At 44.9% G+C, this 18,365-nt stretch overlaps 1 protein-coding gene across 1 annotated transcript; it reads right to left on the bottom strand.

Moving 5' to 3' along the window:
* Positions 1-15,302: 15,302 nt before the first annotated feature.
* LOC102279476 (large ribosomal subunit protein uL5) lies at positions 15,303-15,918 on the bottom strand. The gene has a single exon (XM_070386807.1). The coding sequence runs from the start codon at positions 15,903-15,905 to the stop codon at positions 15,369-15,371; it is 537 nt and encodes a 178-aa protein (XP_070242908.1). The 5' UTR covers positions 15,906-15,918; the 3' UTR covers positions 15,303-15,368.
* Between the last annotated feature and the right edge of the window lie 2,447 nt (positions 15,919-18,365).

Below are 18,365 nucleotides of genomic sequence, written 5' to 3'. Positions count from 1 at the left end.
TGTCTTCATATTGTTTTATATGTTTTCCTTCGATTCGCCAGGTTTCAAAGAAAGCAAAATCAATTCTATTTTGAAATTATAAATAATAGAGCCTCTTAAAGAATATGGTATCTGATGGTTCAGCATAAGGAGAGGGAGTTCGTAGTTTCAGCTCTTCCATGTTTCAGGCCAAGATGTGTCATTTCCAGGGATTAAATTCCAGGGTTTCTTCAAAGTCTGAGAGTACAGAATTAGGTTTGTAAAGAGAATAGGATTCAAATGACTATTTCAAATGTGGGGAGGGAGGAAGGAAGAAAGAATGACACTAGCAAAGAAGTAGCAAATTAATCCTACAAAGAAATAAATGGAATCAACACAAGCAAAAGCAGAAGTTAATTGATCACAAACTTCATATGGAAAGTAAAAACATATAGAAAAGTTAGATCCTTCAGAACAATCATAAAATCAACAAATCTATGGGGTACTGTAACATTTCCCTTAGGGAAAGCACAAATGATGTCAAGATTAAATTTTTCTAAAGAGAGTGCTGGAGAAGTTGTCAATATTAGAAAATAACACGATACTGTGATTATTGGAAATTTAAGAAATTTGTGGGCAACTTTCTAGAAGACCTAACTTACCAAACAAAGATACTGGAATAATAGAAAAGCATAAATATGCAATCCTTGTCATTATAAAATTGAACAGTAGCAAAAATTGTTCCAGACGAATTCTCAAACATCTCAGTGTTGAAGCATGCCAAACACATCAGATACAAATCGTACTGGTGAACCACTGCTAAGGGCAGAAGGGAGAACATGCCGTTAGTCACATTATGAGGTTGGCATAAGCTTGGTAGCAACACTGAACAAAGATAATGTGAAAACCACAGTTACAGAACTGTTTCAAGAACCAAAGGAAATACAGAGCTACACAAAATAACTGGAAAATTGTGTCCACCACGTGTAAAAGGAATCAAGCATTTGACCAAATAATTCTCTCAAACACGGATATTAAGTTTAACATCGGAAACCTTATCTGCATGATTATCCAGACTACTAAAGGCACAAGACATGTAGGATGGCTTTAATATATGCATCAGATCATGTCATAAAATGCAACCTATAGTGATGATAAAGATATTTAATTACATAGAAAGAAAAAGGTATATTTTTACCTTGATGATAATAGCTACAATGTCTACAGTGTCATAGTAAGTGTTCAATATTGAAAGCTTTTCCACTGAGATTGGCTGTAAGTAAAATTATCTGCTACCACCATTTCTATATTTCATGGTGATTTTATGACTCTTTCCTGGACTTTATACTAAAGAAAGTAAAATGTATAATAGTAGGAAAGAAAGTGACACTATCTAATCTTTGACAGATTATATAAACTTTAGGAAAACAATAAAATCATTGGCCTATTTATTAGACTCTTAAAGAGTGATTTTCAAGGTTACTGAAAGGAAGGGAGGGTAAGGATCATTTGGATTTCTATATGCCAATGTAAAAAGAAATTTAAAATACATCTGAAAAAATGATACCATTTAAATATAAAAATTTGTTCAATCTAGGAATACAATAACAACATGTAAAACCTCTTAAAAAACAATGCTATAATTAGTCTGTGAATAAAGCATTTTGAAAACAAGGTATGATAATTTGAGATTAAGTATATTATCTATGACAATACAGTAAAAAGTGAGATTAACGGGTGATTAAAAAAGAAATAAAATGCGTACTATATATTAAATAGCTAAACAACAAGGTTCTACTTCATAGTACAGGGAACTTCATTCAACATCTTATAATAAGTTGTAATGAAAAAGAACTTGATAAAGAATAAATATATATATGTGAATATATATGTATATACATATGTATAGCTGAGTCACTCTTCCATATAGCTGAAGCATGGTAAATCAACTACACTTCAATTAAAATTTTTAATTACAAAAAACAGAAAAGAAGTAAAGTGACACTGAATCAAATTATATCAAGTGTATATGAAAAGCAAATAAAGTGTAGAGAATAAAAAGAATGAAAACATAAGTAAGGTGAGGTATAGCCAATACATGGAATGTATGGAGTTTTTAAATCATTGTGAATAATAAACTGCAAAGTCAAAATACAGTGAAGAAATCTGATACAGTTTTTAAATGAAGCATAACTGAGACAATGAAATAAGAGTGGAAAGCGATGAGATACCCAGAAACAAGAGAATAAAGGAAAGTAAAAACAGCATATATGGAAGAAAAGAGAAAACGGGACAATAAAGTAAGGAAGAAGGTGAAGTATAATTTCTGTCAAACAGAAAATTAACAGGAAATTAAATCTGAAACAAAAAGTAAGGAAGCTTCCGATGGGGGATGGGAATACTGGAAAGGTCTGCATACCGCGGTCTCTTTCTTGAGGCTGTGTCTTAGATCCTTAAGGAAAGCAGTCAGATTCCCCAAGAAGGTGGAAGCACCTTGGAAAGGCCGGGTCTGACCCGCAAAGACTGTATATCAGGGACCAGATGGCAGAGCGTGTCCTCCCAGCGGGCCCCCTTGTCGCCTGCTGTCTCTAGCACCTTGTCTGTTGGGGTCATCCTGATGCGCCCAGAGGGGCAGCAAATTGCTCTCCCACATGCAAAATGATTCTCCTGGTAAACTTATTAGGTTTACTGACAAGGGGGCAAAGGCACGATCTGGGGACGTACTTTTCCCAGGTTGATCTACATCATTAAGTAAACAAAAAAGTAAACTTCAGAATCTAGACAAGTGATCAAAGTTAGTTTCCACTCCGCTGATGGAAATTCCCCTAGGACCTGATAAAAGGTGACCTCCAGAGCAGCTCCTCAGAGGACACGTTCACTTTTCTTCCTGAGTCCATTGTGCGTGTTTCAGCTCCTTTACATTCTATAAAGGGCGAGCATAATGCAGCGCAGTGAGTTTTATCGTAATCCAACTAACACAGGCATCACTCAAGATTATAACATACAGAGTGTGCTGTGGACTCCCTTTTTTCTTTCCTTTTTCCTTGGCCACCTCTCAGGGGATGCAGCATCTTAGTTCCCAATCAGGGATTAAACCCACGCCCCCTGCAGAAGGGCAGAGTCTTAACCATAGGACTGCCAAGGAGGTCTCTCTAGTGCTCATTTTAAAGCCACAGAATAAGATTTAAATGTTTTTTTATTTACATCTTAAATAAAAAGTTGTACTGCTCAATATTTCATTCATAACATGTAAGATGTTGTTGTTCAGTCGCTGAGTCATGTCAGACTCTGCGACCCCATGGACTGCAGCAGGGCCAGGCTTCCCTGTCCTTCACCGTCTCCTGGAGTTTGCTCAAACTCACGTCCATCACCGTGAGATGGTGATGCCATCCAACCATCTCATCCTCTGTCGTCCCCTTCTCCTCCTGCGTTCAATCTTTCCCAGCATCGGAGTCTTTTCCCTTTCTTTGTATGTAAAATATAAAAATGGGAAAAGAATGCATACACACATACAACACAGCTTAACAGATAGAAAATTAGCAATAACTCTGAACATTTGAGTATGCTTCTATAAATCATCATAGTCTTCTCTTCCCCCCAGGGTTAACCATTGTGGGTATTTTTCCCCCCCGCCAGCTTGATTGAGGTATAATTGAAAAATAAAATTGTAATGTATTTAAAGTGTACAGTGTGATGGTTTGATAATCATATACATTGTGACCTGATTCCCACAATCAAGTTAATTAACACATTGATCACCACACATAGCGTATTTCTTTTTTTTTCCTTTATTTTTGGTGAGAACACAAGATCTACTCTTTCAGCAGATTCAAGTACACAATACAAAATTATCAACTACAGTCACCATTCCTTACTATAGATCCTCAGGTCTAGGTTTCAGCTTTTTCTGTTTTGTTTATCATCCCTTTGCTTTTCCTTACAAATTTAAAACCTGGATGTGTTTTGTGAAAATACTATTCGGTTTCACTTTCTGTCAGTGGTCTTATTCTGGTAGCTCAGACGGTAAAGAATCTGCCTGCAATGCAGAAGACCAGGGTTTGATCCCTGGGTCGGGAAGATCCCCTGGAGGAGGAAATGGCAACCCACTCCAGTATTCTTGCCTGGAGAATTTCATGGACAGAGGAGCCCAGCAGGCTACAGTCCATGGGGTCACAAAGAGTCAGACACAATTGATTGACTAACACACACATTGTTATTGAACTTGGATTCTTTTTTAACCTCAAAGATATATTTGTGGAATTATAGAAGTTTAGATTGGTAGCTGAAGTTAATGTATTTTTCCTGTTGCTCCATATTCCAATTTATTACTATAGCATCATTTTTCATTCATTCTCAAGTTGATAGATATTGGGCTCTTTTGACTTCTTTCTGTGGCCCAGAGTGCCACAATTTCTATGGGCCAAAACACACAATAGGTCTCTTACTCTGTCCTGGGACAGAGGTACTTTTGTTTGTTTTTTATAATTTATTAAAATGTGAGATGGGCTTCCCTTGTAGCTCAGTCAGTGAAGAATCTGCCTGCAGTGCAGGAGACCCGGGTTCGATCCCTGGGTTGGGAAGATCCTCTGGAGAAGGAAATGGCAACCCACTCCAGTATCCTTGCCTGGAAAATCTCATGGACAGAGGAACCTGCTGGGCTGCAGTCCATGGGGTTGCAGAGTCAGGCACGACTGAGCGGCTAACACTTACTTACTTACTTAACTAGCCATTACCACTGGGAGCACAGAATGCTATGCTGTCTTGGAACCAGGAGATTCACTGGGGGTGCCCTTGTTATCTCCATATTCAGTGATAGAGTTCTAACTAAAGTGTCTAAGTTTCAGTTACTGAAAAAGAAAGGCCAAGACTTGAAAGCATACGCCAGCCAAGTCAGCACTTCTTTGAAAGAATGTAATAGTATTTGTTTATGCAGTATCTGTCATTTGCCATGATCTAATTACACTACCATCCCACCATGGGGAAGGCTGGGAAAAGTCAGTTTTCTCAGCCTGGGATGTTGCTAAAAACAATGGACTGCCTCCAAAATCTCAGAAGTCAAACAGTAAGGCAAAAGGAGAAAATGGATGTTGAATAAATAGCCAACAGGGAGAGTCTTGGTTTTCTGGAGGTTATTGAAGATCCAGTTATACATAGACATTGTGAGTGCTTCTGTGTAATAATGTGAGGTGCCATGGGCAACAAAAATGACTCATAAAATCATGTGCCAATGTCTCCAGATGGGATTTAGCAGCAAAAATATTGATAATCATTTCTTTCTTGCAAAGACACCCAAGGTGGGAACGAGGTATTGGAAACGCAACTCAAAAAGATCATGAGTGAATGGATGTAAGTGATATAACTGTGGAAGTATGAGTTCATGGCCCAGAGTGGGAAAGTCAATGGTTTCTGGTGAGGTCATTTCAGTATTTCAAAGTCTTAAACTTATCGTTTGTCGTTGCTTTGCCAAGCTTAAAGCTGATTACATCATGGCTTCTGCTTGACCACAGGATGACTGGAGTTTTCTAAGGTACAGCTTACTTTTTTTTCTTTTTTCCCTTCTCTTTGTTCTTCTTTTTTCTTTTAGAAGCTTATTCCTGATTTATGCATCTCAAGTGCATCATCCACCATCACATCAGAGCCCTCCACCCCCAACCTCACAGCTCTTGTTCAGAGTCTCGTGGACATTTTTCTGTTGATCCAGAGTTTTAGGGGCTTCCCTGGTGGCTCAGAAGGTAAAGCGTCTGCCTGCAATGCGGGAGACCTGGGTTTGATTCCTGGTTCAGGAAGATCCCCTGGAGAAGGAAATGGCAATCCACTCCAGCACTCTTGCCTGGAAAATCCCATGGACAGAGGAGCCTGATAGGCTACAGTCCATGGGGTCACAAAGAGTCGGACACGACTGAGCTACTAGCTACTAGGCTTTGATTGCAAACCATAATACAAAATGAAGTAAGCAGATGTAAGCTTTTATATATAAAATGGATAGCAACAAAGTGCTACTGGATAGCACGAGAACTATATTCAATATCCTATGATAAACCAAAATGGAGAATATTTTTAAAAGAAAATATACATGTGTAACTGAATCACTTTGCTGTACAACAGAAATTAACACAGCATTGTAAATCAACTATACATCAATAGAATATTGACAAAATGACCCTAGAAGATCATTTCCAAAACATAAACATTAGACATATTTCTCTGTAACTTAGAGCCACTTGCACTTAAAATAAGAAACATCTTAATGGGATCAGTTGCCCAGTAATATGTGACCTCATATCTTGAATGGCACCCCTTTTCACATCCAGAACCATGAAGATTTTCTTTCTGTATTATTTCAACAAGATACCTTTTGTTCATTTTTTAAAACCAATTTTGTCCCCACTACTTTGAGAAACACTCTTTCCCCTCTTAGAAATAATTGATGTTTCTTTGGTACCATGAAAATATGTGTCTTTAAGAGCACTGGTCAGATTTTTGGCTGCTATTATTATTTAATTATGAACTCCTCAGGTCAGGAAGAGCCCCCTGGAGAAGGAAATGACAACCCACTCCAGTATTCTTGCCTGGGAAATCCCATGGACAAAGGAGCCAGGTGAGCTACAGTCCATGGGGTCACAAAGAGTTAGACACCACTTAGCAACTAAACAACATACATAATAGTCCAGTTCTGCGAACCCGGCCTCCCATGTAATGAACTTTAAGCTAAAATACCTTTCTTTAGCTCACAGGAAACCTCCTGACCAAGCCCGTGAAACAGGCTGCAGGAAGGAAGAAATTAACACATCCAAGATCCAGGATTTCAACCCCTTCACTTCTAGTATAAGAGAAACCTGAATTCTAACTCAGAGAAGATGGTTCTTTGGAACACTGGTCTACCATCTTCTTGGTCTGCTGGATTTCTGAATAAAGTCACTGTTTCTTGCCCTAACATCTCACCTCTCGATTTATTGACTTGTACAGTGCGTAGGACAGGCTTGGATGAGGTAACATGATGTCAAGGTAACCTGATTTGTGTTCAGTTCAGTTCACTCACTCAGTCGTGTCCGACTCTTTGCAACCCCATGAATCACAGCACACCAGGCCTCCCTGTCCATCACCAGCTCCTGGAGTTCACTCTTCTCATGTCCATCGAATCAGTGATGCCATCCAGCCATCTCATCCTCTGTCGTCCCCTTCTCCTCCTGCCCCCAATCCCTCCCAGCATCAGAGTCTTTTCCAATGAGTCAACTCTTCGCATGAGGTGGCCAAAGTACTGGAGTTTCAGCTTTAGCATCATTCCTTCCAAAGAAATCCCAGGGCTGATCTCCTTCAGAATGGACTACCAAAAGTTATGCTTCAATGGACACACACTTGTAGCAATTAAGGCAGACGACTGAAGACCAAATCATTTAAAAGGAAGCATAGATCACTTGACCAAACTAAAGAAAGGACCCAGGAATGGCTAGCTACATTCTTTATGTTGATTTTCCAAACACTGAAAGTTGAGGAGGAGAACTGAAAATATCACTGTTCTTAACATCTCCCTTGCTAATTGGTATGCATGGTTCACTTAAGGATTCAATAACAAAACAGGACCCATTTCTAAAATGCTACTTTCAGATTCACAGCTGCCAACCCGCAGACTGTGTGCAAAGGTCCTGTTTCTCTCCACCTCCTCACCCATCCTTCTTATCACTTGACCTTTTGATAATAACCATCCTCAGAGGTGTGAGATGATAGCTCATTGTGGCTTTGATTGGCATTTTCCTGATGGTTGGTGATGTTGGGCACCTTTTCCTATTCCTGTGGCATGTGTGTGTCTTCTTTGGAAAGATGTCTGTTGAGGCCCTCTGCCCATTTTTTAATTGGGTTATTTGTTTATTTGTAAGATGACTTATGAGCAGGTACGTACAAGCCAGTCATAATATGCCACATCAACACACAAGTCAAGCAGTTAGGCTTCCTGCCAACCAACAACAAATTCACAGATGCTGAAGAAAAGTGAGGAGTAACTTACATTGCGAAGAATGTTCAACTTTTGACTCCTGAATTAGGCATGATTTGTGCTGCCCAAGATGCGGAAGAAGAGATGGAGATGGAAGAGAAAATGTTGGCGATTGGAGGGGTAACTGCTTAAATATGTGGTCCTGTCTGCCATGGGTATGCACGCGTGCATGTGTGTGTGTGTGTGTGTGTGTGTGTGTGGTGCTGGGTATAGAATTCAGAGTTTTATCTTGACTTGTTTCTATGGCAAAAATCAAAGCACAAGACTTATGACAGCTCATCACAGTAAGTGGTGATAGAGCACGTTTCAACGCTAAGCCATTAACCCACAATCCGTCTTCGTACACACAATGAAGTGAAGGATGATGCTTGATTTCCTGACTCTTGTTGGCCCAATGTTGTTGTCATTTAGTTGCTTAGTCATGTACGACTCTTTATGACCCCATGGACTGCAGCACACCAGGCTTCCCTGTCCTTCACCATCTCCCAGAGCTTGCTCAAACTCACATCCATCGACTCAGCGATGTCACTCAACCATCTCTTCCTCTGTCTCCCTCTTCGCATCCTGTCTTCAGTCTTTCCCAGCATCAGGATCTTTTCCAATGAGTTGGCTTTTTGCAGCAGTATTGGCCGAAGTATTGGAGCTTCAGCTTCAGCATCAGTCCTTCCAATGAACATTCAGAGTTGATTTCCTTTAGGATGGACTGGTTGGATCTCCTTGCAGTCCAAGGGACTCTCAAGAGTCTTCTCCAGCACCACAAAACAATGGTGCAATACTAATTGAGGGGAGGGGGGAGAGGGAATCTTTTGAGAAATCACGTAGGATGTACCCAGAACAGTCCCAACCAAGAACAAGACTTTGGGACTTACACTCACTGGCTTGCATCCCCCCTTGGTCAAGGACTAACAAGAGTTTAATTCCTTTCCACTCTCAGGTCTGTATGGATAAATGGCCACATGGGCTCCTGCAGGCAAGAGCCTTTCTCATATTAAAATTCTGTCCATACATTGAATACATACACACAACTTGTAAATTATTTTTGTTCCACTGCAATTACAGCAAAACGCTTGGGGCCTCCAAATGCCTGCAGATTTATGGCATGAAAATCTCTGTTTAAAAAGCTGCTTTCTCACTTTTGGGTCATGGGCAGTGAAAAACAGGCTCAGATTGAATATTCATGCATCTTTATCTTTAAAAAGGACATTGTGTACTTATGGTCATGTGTGCTAAGTTGCTCCAGTTGTGTCCCGACTCTGCAGTCCTATGGATGGTAGCCTGACAGGCTCCTCTGTTCATGGATTTCTCCCAGCAATACTGTAGTGGGTTGCCATGCCCTTCTCCATTACTTATGGCCAATTCACCCTTTTCTTGAATGATTAAAGCAGATATACACTGTATGTCTAATAGGCCATAAACAGGATGATCTATAGATCTAATAGACCATAAACAGGATTAGTGTGCAATTCAAACTAAATCACCTCTAAGTGCAAGGCGAATGTGAAGAAAATGAAAGTGAGCTGGGCAGTTAGCCAAAGAAAAGGGAAATTTATTAGAGGGAAAAGAGAGGGTGACTGGCCCTTGAGGAGAACCAGTGTCCTCCCTTTCTGATGGGGTCTTTCTTATACCCTGCAAATGAAAAATTCTCTGAAGGGATGGTTAATTTTTAGCCTGTAGCTGAGTCCTGCGGTCACATTGCCAGAGGTCTGCAATCTGGTGGTCCCAAAGCCTTGAGCAGGTAGGTGTCAGCAGGTCAATTTGGTCAGTCTCAAGGGTCACTGTGATTTTATTCTTTGTTTGCGAGGTCAGCATCATGAGCCATTTCTACCATGAGCTCCCACGGAGGCCTTATCATTCCAGCCTTTTTGATTTAGGATAAGGGCCGAAGGTCAGTCTTCCCTAACTGCTTCCTGCAGGACAGAGGCATTGTGGGGGGCAGGAGGAAATGAGAAAAGCCTGGAATGTGGATCAAGGGGATTTGTGTGGGGTCGAAGTTTTTGATAATTTGAGCGAGATAGAAGTAGCTCATGGATAGTTCGGTTGGTGAAGGCTTGTAAGCGGTCCGGAAGAAATTTTGCAAAAGACGCATTAAAAATGGGCCAAAAGTTAGAATGGGGGTAAGTAGAATGAGAAGACCTAGGAAAGGTGGGATCCAGGGCATCCAATTCCAACTCCTCCATCAGTTTTCCCATGACTTACTGAGACGTGGACATGTTCTCGAGGCCGTTTGTCACAGTTCTTGCTGCTTCCTTTCAACACCCAATTTGTTGGTGGAGAAGCGGCAGGCTTCCTCCAAAAACAGACATAGGCCTCCTGTTTCTGCTGTGAGGAGGTCTAACCCTCTTCTGTTTGGAGGACCCTGTATGCCAGGGGATCTAACTAGTTTGGGGTAGTGATAAGGCTAGTAGCTATTTCTTCTAGGCTGTCAATGAGGTCTTTAGAAAGGCTTTGGTAGTAATTTAAACAGGTTGTGAGTCCTGCAGTCCCTGTCCCAATCCTTTCTGTTTCCAGCGGCTATTCCTAAACTGATCAATAGAGGAATAAATTGAATTGCCCATCTGGGTCGCTTATGAGTTAGTGGGATAGGGAGGGTCTGATTGTTAGGAGCAATAGAAATATCTGGGGCAGATATAGCAGGGTGCATGTTCCTGTCCATTAGTGGGAAGACATAAATAGGTGCTGGTTCCACATAAGAAAAATATTCCAGGAGTAAGAAGACAACAGCTGAAATCGATAGCAAATAGGAGTCTTTCTGGGAACTCCTTAGGAGTCTCTGAGACAGGCAGTGAATTCGGCCAGTGTAGGCCCTACAAGCGGAGAAGGCAATGGCACCCCACTCTAGTACTCTTGCCTGGAAAATCCCATGGATGGAGGAGCCTGGTAGGCTGCAGTCCATGGGGTCGCTGAGAGTCGGACACGACTGATCGACTTCGCTATCACTTTTCACTTTCATGCATTGGAGAAGGAAATGGCAACCCACTCCAGTGTTCTTCCCTAGAGAATCCCAGGGATGGGGGAGCCTGGTGGCTGCCGTCTATGGGTTCACACAGTCGGACACGACTGAAGTGACTTAGCATAGCATAGCATAGGCCCTACAAGAGGAGTATTTACACCACAGGCAGAAGGGAGCCTCCCTGAGAAAGTAAGAGAATGTCCTGCAGTTCCTGAGACATGATAGATCTGCCTGAAGGGAAGAAGAGATGCGAAGTGTGATTACAGAGGTGCGATGGTACAGTTCTTAGTTGAGGGGTAGGAATTGTTTATAGAGTTTTGTCTGGAAACAGAAAGGAGCTTGTTTTAGACAAATGTCAGAGGTGGTGGGTGTTAAGGAGCAATAACCAGGCTAGATCAGAAGGTGGGCTTGGATAGTAATAGAGGCTTTGAATTTTGAGAGAAGGTCTTTCCCAGGAATAGGCGTGGGGCATTTTGGGAGTATGAGAAAAGAATGGGAAAATGGGGTATCTTGAAGTGTGCAAGGTAGGGGCTCGGTTATTCATGGCATAGATATTAAACCATCAACCCCATAACAGAAACCTGGGACATCTTGGTTTTTCCAGAATCAGCAGGCATAGCAGAGTAAGTGGCCCCTGAGTCGAAGAGAAAAGAGATTGGCTTACCTGCCACTGGGCTCCTTAGAGGAGATGAGGGTCAGGGCCTGGAGCTCTGGGCACCTTCAGTCTTCAGTGACTGAAGGAGGAGGAGGCTGGGCAGAGCTGGGTTGGAGGACTCCTGCCCGGGACCAGGAGGGGATGTCTGGATCCCGAAAGGGGGATTTGGGCAGTTGACCTTCCAATGTCCCTTTTTCCCACAGCTGGGACACAGACCTGGAAGGCGCCTTGGCTTTAGGCACAAGTCGGCCCAGTGGCCTTCTTTTGCCACATTTGAAGCAAGGCCCAGGTGGCTTCCTGTCTTTGTTGGTTGATGGAGGTTTGGGCCAGGTAGGGCAGTGGCTAAAAGGTGGCATTTGGCCTGATCTCATTGCGTCTTCTCTAGCTTTGCCTGTTCTTCCTGGTTATTGAAAATCTTAAAGGCTAAATTTAAAAGGTCTCACTGAGGGGTCTGAATGGCTTCTGCCTTGTTTAATTTCTTTCAGATGTCTGGGGATGACTGGGAGATAAAATGGGTGTTAAGGACAATGGTGTTCTGTTGAAGCGGGGTCTATCTTGTATATTTTTGTAGGGCTTCTGTTAACCGAGCTAGAAATTGTTCCCCAGTTTTCGTCTAAGTCCTTGAGTTATCAGCTGCTAAGTCACTTCAGTCGTGTCCGACTCTGTGTGACCCCATAGACAGCAGCCCACCGGGCTCGCCCGTCCCTGGGATTCTCCAGGCAAGAACACTGGAGTGGGTTGCCATTTCCTTCTCCAATGCATGAAAGTGGAAAGTGAAAGTGAAGCCACTCAGTCATGTCCGACTCTTTGCGACCCCATGGACTGCAGCCCATCAAGCTCCTCCATCCATGGGATTTTCCAGGCAAGAGTACTGGAGTGGGGTGCCAGTTATCAGCTGGGGCTTATCAAAGTTGACGGCTTTATGCCCTGCCTTTTGAAGGCCCACAATGAGACAAACAACCATATGATTACAGGCTGCTCATCCAGGTCCCCCTTTCTGATGATCCCAGTTGGGATCATCTCAGGGGACAGCCACGGCCCCTACGGGCTTACTGTCATCTGTCCTGTGTACCTCATCAGCATGAGCAGGAGAGGCTGCCCATCCTCATTCCTTCTCTTCCGGGAGAAGAGTGGAGGAAAGGATGATGTAAATACCATGCCAGGTTAAGTTGTAAGACTGGGTAGGATACTTGAATTCTTTTAAAATAATTACCCGGGTCTGAAGAGAAGGAGCCAAGCAGCTTTTCGATTTGAGATAGATCGTCGAGGGAGAATGGGACGCGAACCCGAACAATGCCTTCTGCTCCAGCTGCTTCCCGTGAAGGGAGGAGTGGAGCTGGGGAAGGAGCGGGGTCCTCTGCGAAGTTTCCCGTTTCAAAGTTGTTCGGGACCCGGTATGGGGAGGATCTAGTGAGATCGGGGTAGAGCCCTGGGACCGTAGGGGTAGAGGGTGGGGCTGAGAGAGCTTGCCTCGCACCGACTGGGGAGGGGGGCTGGGAGCCGCGGCGGTGGCCTGCGCTTGAGAAGGAGGGAGGGAGCAGGGGGCGTTAGGTTGGAGGTTGTGAAACGATCTGGAGCGGCTGCAAGGGGATTGGGAGCGCTAGGGAGCGGGCTGTGGTCAGAAGGGTCAAAGGAAGAAGAAAAGTCTGAACAGAGATCGGCAGACCTTGTATTAGGAGGATGTGGCCCAGAGTGGGCTAAGAGTATTTGAGAAGCAGAACAGGATTCACAGCGGGAGGGTCGAGAGCGAAGAGCGAAGAAGCCTGGACTGGAGGGATTTCTAACCACTTGCCCTTGCGGCGGCAGAAGTTATGGAAGTTCGGTAGAATATTATAATCGGGAGTTCCGTTTTCTGGTCATTGGGACCTGTTATCAAGTCTGCATTGCGGCCAGACAGCGCTAGAAGAGTAAGTCTTTTTGGTCTTATCTCCCCTTGGAGCCCAAGGCTTTTAGGTTTCGGAGAAGCCATCCTAGAGGAGTAGATTTTGCAGTCTGGGATTGAGAATTTCCCGTTGCAGCCGAACAGAAAGGGTACAAGGGCGCGGGAAAGCCAGGAGAAAGGTCTGAGAGAAAAGGCGTTCCCTGTTCTCAGGACTTTCTCAAAGAGTAATATAATAGTTGGCTTGAAAATGGGCATCCCCTATTTCAAAGTCAGATGGCACAAGGCGGAGAGGCCGAGGGCCGTGGAGATCCTCCCGCCTAGAGGATGGGATTTCACTCATCCTTGTAACTCATGGATGAAACGTGGGCCGGTGTGGGTGTGTGGACGTCAGTCCAGCAAGGCACATGGAGAGTCCCGTTCCAGGGCTCCTCTCAGTTTCTCCGCAAGGTCCAAAGGAGGGGATCACCTCAGGTGGGCTGGGAGCCCACCCAGTTGAGGTGGATCTTTCCTCCCGGGCTGACACCCGAATGCAAGGCAAGTGCAGAGAAAAAGAGAGCGAGCCGGGCAGTCAGGCAAGAAAAGGGACATTTATTAAAGGGAAATGAGAGGGTGACTGGCCCTTAAGGAGAACCTGCGTCCTCCCTTTCTGACGGGGTCCTTCTTATACCCCGCCAATGAAATATTATTTGAAGGGATGGTTAATTTTTAGCCCGTAGCTGAGTCCTGTGGTCACATAGCAGGAGATCTGGAATCTGGTGGTCTCGTAGCCTTGAGCAGGTAGGCGCCAGTGAGAAAACAGAATGTCATTTGGACAATTTGGTCAGTCAAGGGTCACTGGGATTTTATTCTGTTTCCGAGGTCAACATGTTGACCATTTCAACCAGGAGTCCCCACAGAGACCCTATCAATAAGCCAAAATGACTTCCCCATACTGAAGGAGGAAAGGAGCGGGTTGCCCTGACTAAACTGACTCTGTTTTAAAGGGAAGGAAACTCCATCTTGCACTCTCTGTGAACTTTGAACTACATATCTGGTAACCATGGAGATAACATACCAACATCTAGCAAGCCTCCCCAACGGATAAGCACCAGACAAGGCTGACCTCGTACCTAGACTCCCCAGAGCCAAAAGAACACAATAATCCTCGTAATCAATCACTTTCTGTAGTTCTAATAATGCCCATTGATGTGGGCTACACTGCATGACTAGATGACCTTTAGAAGATGAATCATGACTACAACCTGTTTGTATCTCTTTCTAACATTTTCCAGAGCAGACTTGAGAAATCTGGGGATGTGGGCTTGGGCATGTACACTTCAGGTATAAAAGGCTGTTGTCACAAAGATCAGTCGGGGTCCTTGGCTAAGGAGGAAACTCTGTCTGGGACCCGCCGGTGTAATAAACTGCACTCCACTATCCACGCTGTCGTTCTGAGTGAGTTTTGCTTCCGGGGGCATTTGGCTATGACATTTGGTGCCTTGGCCGGGAAGCTCCTCACTGTAAGGAGACAAGTCCCGTTTGGGGCTACTCCGAGGCTTCACGACTCGCATCTTCTAGAGGGGGGAAGGTGCCTCACCCTTCTGGAAAGATTCCATTTCTTGATGCCCGGATTTTTAACATTAGTGGGTAGTGGACGGCAGCAGGGGAGTTGAGCACTCAGGGAAGGAGGATCCCACCGTCCTGATCAACCCCATGGGAAGGAATAGGGGACACACACTGACCGTGAATGTCACAAAAGAGGTGGTGTCTGCACCGTCTTGGGGTAAATTATTACCAGGCGATTGAGAGAGGGCTTTGGGAGAAGAAACTTGGTCTTTGTGTGCTTGTATTCTGCCCTCTCCGAGGAGGTGTCCCATCTGCTGTGGAATTCTTTTTTTTTTTTTTTTCATTTCATTGAAAATGTTTTATTGACCTTTTGGATAGAAACGGGAATTTATTTGCCAGGAAGGATGATCCCATCATACTTCTGCTGGAACCAGCGCATGGCCTCCTCTTTGCTGATTCTGTGTTTGGCCCCAATGCAGCCTGTCCTGCGCTTCTTGTCTGCGATGCTGAAACCTGGCCTACCCAGCACCACGTAGAAGTCCAGGCCGTAGATAACGATGCTCGGGTCATACTTGATCCCCAGGTCGATGTGTTCTTGGATCCCAAAGCCAAAGTTTCCAGTATCTGAGAAGTTATTTTTTCTTAACTCGTACTCTCGCACCTTTAGACCTTTCTCCAGGATTTCTTCCGCCTTGGCCCCACGGACGGTGCAGTGGACGGCGATCTTTTCATTTCTCCTGATGCCGAAGGACCTGACAGTGTATCTAGCTTTGGAGAACACTGGGGTCTGGCCCGTGAGCTGCTCCAGCACCTTGGCTGCCCGGGTCAGCCTGTCTCCGCTCTCCCCAACGCAGATGTTGAGGCAGAGCTTGCGGATGCGAAGTTCCCGCATGGGGTTCTCCTTCTCACCTTGATCCTGCGCCATGACGGGAAACAGGAAGAGCTGCTGTGGAATTCTTGATCCCCTCAGGGTTATCAGGCTAGAAGGACACAAGTGAATACGAATTGGCCTTTCCAGAGATGGCCTGGGACATGGGATACTTAACCCATCTATGTTTTCATCCGCACCCGATCAAGCCCACCAAGGCAGAACCGACTTCCAAAATCAGAGGAGAAACAGTCTTGGACCACGTGGTGTTCTGGTTCGGCCGTGCCGGCCGGCAGGTGAAGATACGCCTATCCCCCTTCTCCCTCTGGGATCTGGCAGGTAAGGCTCTTCTCACCCCAATTAAGAAGGAGGCAGAATGGCAATTTAAATGTTTCATTGAGTGGAAATAGAACGAAAAGGGAAGAGAGAAGAATATCCCAGGAGGTAAGCAAAATGGGAGGAAGTGAATCTGAGGCAACTGTAGTGGAGTGCATGATTAAGAATTTTAAGAAGTGATTTGGAGGAGATTACGGGGTGAAGATGACGCCTAACCTGCTCCGTGTACTCTGTGAGGTTGAATGGCGCTCTCTGGGAGTTGGATGGCCACCAGAGGGCCCCATGGACTTAAATAGAGTAAAAGCAGTCTATGCAGTGGTCCCAGGAGAGCCAGGACACTCAGATCAATATCTCTATATTGATTCATGGTTATGACTGGCTCAAGATCCTCCCCCTTGGGCAAGATTCTATATTCAGAAATGGAAAGGAAAAATATTCAAGGCACAATAATTGACTGATGACAAAAAGGAAATTCTACAGGATTCCGACAGGGACGATCTGCCCCCTTTCCCCCCATGCTGGATGACACGCCTGCCACCCAATGCTCCACCGGGACCGGGGGCCATCTGAATGCCCGATCCAGCAGCCGCTGCTCTCCTACCTGCCCCCCCGGGAGGTCGTAGAGACGCCACCTCATCAGGCTCAGATCCCAGCCGTAGGAACCTCTGGTCAAAGTCCACAGGATTCAGCCCCAGCCGAACTTCCTAAATTGTACCTGCCTCTCCCAGTGAGTACTGACAGAAAGGGGAAAGGAGACCCAGGAATTAGACAGAGGCTGCGCTCTGCCAGTGAGCTGGGGAAAAGGGCCCCACTACCAATGTCCCTCAGCTACAACAGCCCCCGGTTCAGGCCTCACGTAGCCTACTATTACCAACCATTTTCCTCTATGGACATACTAAATTGGCAAAAACACAGTCCACCGTACTCGGAGGAGCCACAGGGCATGATCAGGCTGATGGAGATTATTTTTCGAACCTACCGTCCTAGGTGGGATGACATAATCCAGCTGCTAGTCTCCCTCTTCAGCACTGAAGAAAAACACAGGGTCCATACTGAGGCTAGAAAATGGCTCCAAGAAATGGCCCCCGAGGGTACCGTGAACTCACAGCGGTGGGCAGAGTTAGCCACCCCTGATGGAAGGCCCGACTGGGACTATAACACAGAGGAAGGAAGGGCCCGCCTTGAGAAATATGGGGCGTCTATTTTACAAGGTCTCAAGAGGGGGGCCCCGCAAGCCTATGAACATGGCAAAACCTACTGAAGTAGTCCAAAAGGAAACTGAAACACCTATTGAGCTTTACGAAATATTGCGAGACCTGTAGACTTTATACACCAGTAGATCCGGAGGCAGCTGGGCCTCAAATTGTGATAAATACAGGCTTTGTATCTCAAGCCTACCCTGATATCAGACGCAAGCTCCAAAAGGTAGACGGAGTATTAGCCAAGACCAGCTCACAAATAATTGAGATTGCTGGTAAGGTGTTCTGAAACAGAAACGTGGAGGCAGAAAAAGGAGGCTGAGAAAAAAAAACGGAAGGAAGATAACAAGACAACAGATCAGAGGATCGAGGGAAGGCCCCTCCCTGGGCCTTCCCCAAAACCTTCACCCCCTCTAAATCGGGGTCAGTCTCCCAGCAAGCCTCCTACAAGGAAGCCCAGGACCACCCTGCAACCAAATCAAGGCACCGGATGATGGGGCTTTGGCCATTGGAAAAATGAATGCCCCCAGAATAGTGGGGCCGGGGGCAGTAGGGGGAAGAACTGGCATCAGCTGTTATAGGGCTGGCCAGACTAGAGACTGAAAAGGGGTACCGGGGCTCAAAGACAAAAGGTCCCCGAGAGCCCATGGTAAAACTAAAAGTGGGGGACCAAATGATTGACTTTGTGGTGGGTACAGGAGCAGAAATGTCAGCGGTGACCAAACTGGTGGCACTCCTCTCAGAGAAGGCCACTGCTATAGGAGGAATAACTGGGGAAAAGCTGATCAGACCATTCCATCTACACCGGAAATGCCAGATGGGGGACTGGCCTGGAAGTGACTCATGAATTCCTGTATATTCCTGAATGCCTGTTGAGAAGAGATTTGTCTAAACTGGGGGCACAAGTGACCCTTTACCCCCAAGAAAGACCCACCTAGGGCTCAACCACTTATTTACTCTCCTTCTCGGTAACCCCTCAAGA

This window comes from Bos mutus, chromosome 18, assembly GCF_027580195.1.
Source record: "Bos mutus isolate GX-2022 chromosome 18, NWIPB_WYAK_1.1, whole genome shotgun sequence".
NCBI classification, from domain to species: Eukaryota; Metazoa; Chordata; class Mammalia; order Artiodactyla; family Bovidae; genus Bos; species Bos mutus.
Note: the sequence above shows the minus strand (reverse complement) of the source record. Positions and strands in the feature narration are given on the sequence as shown.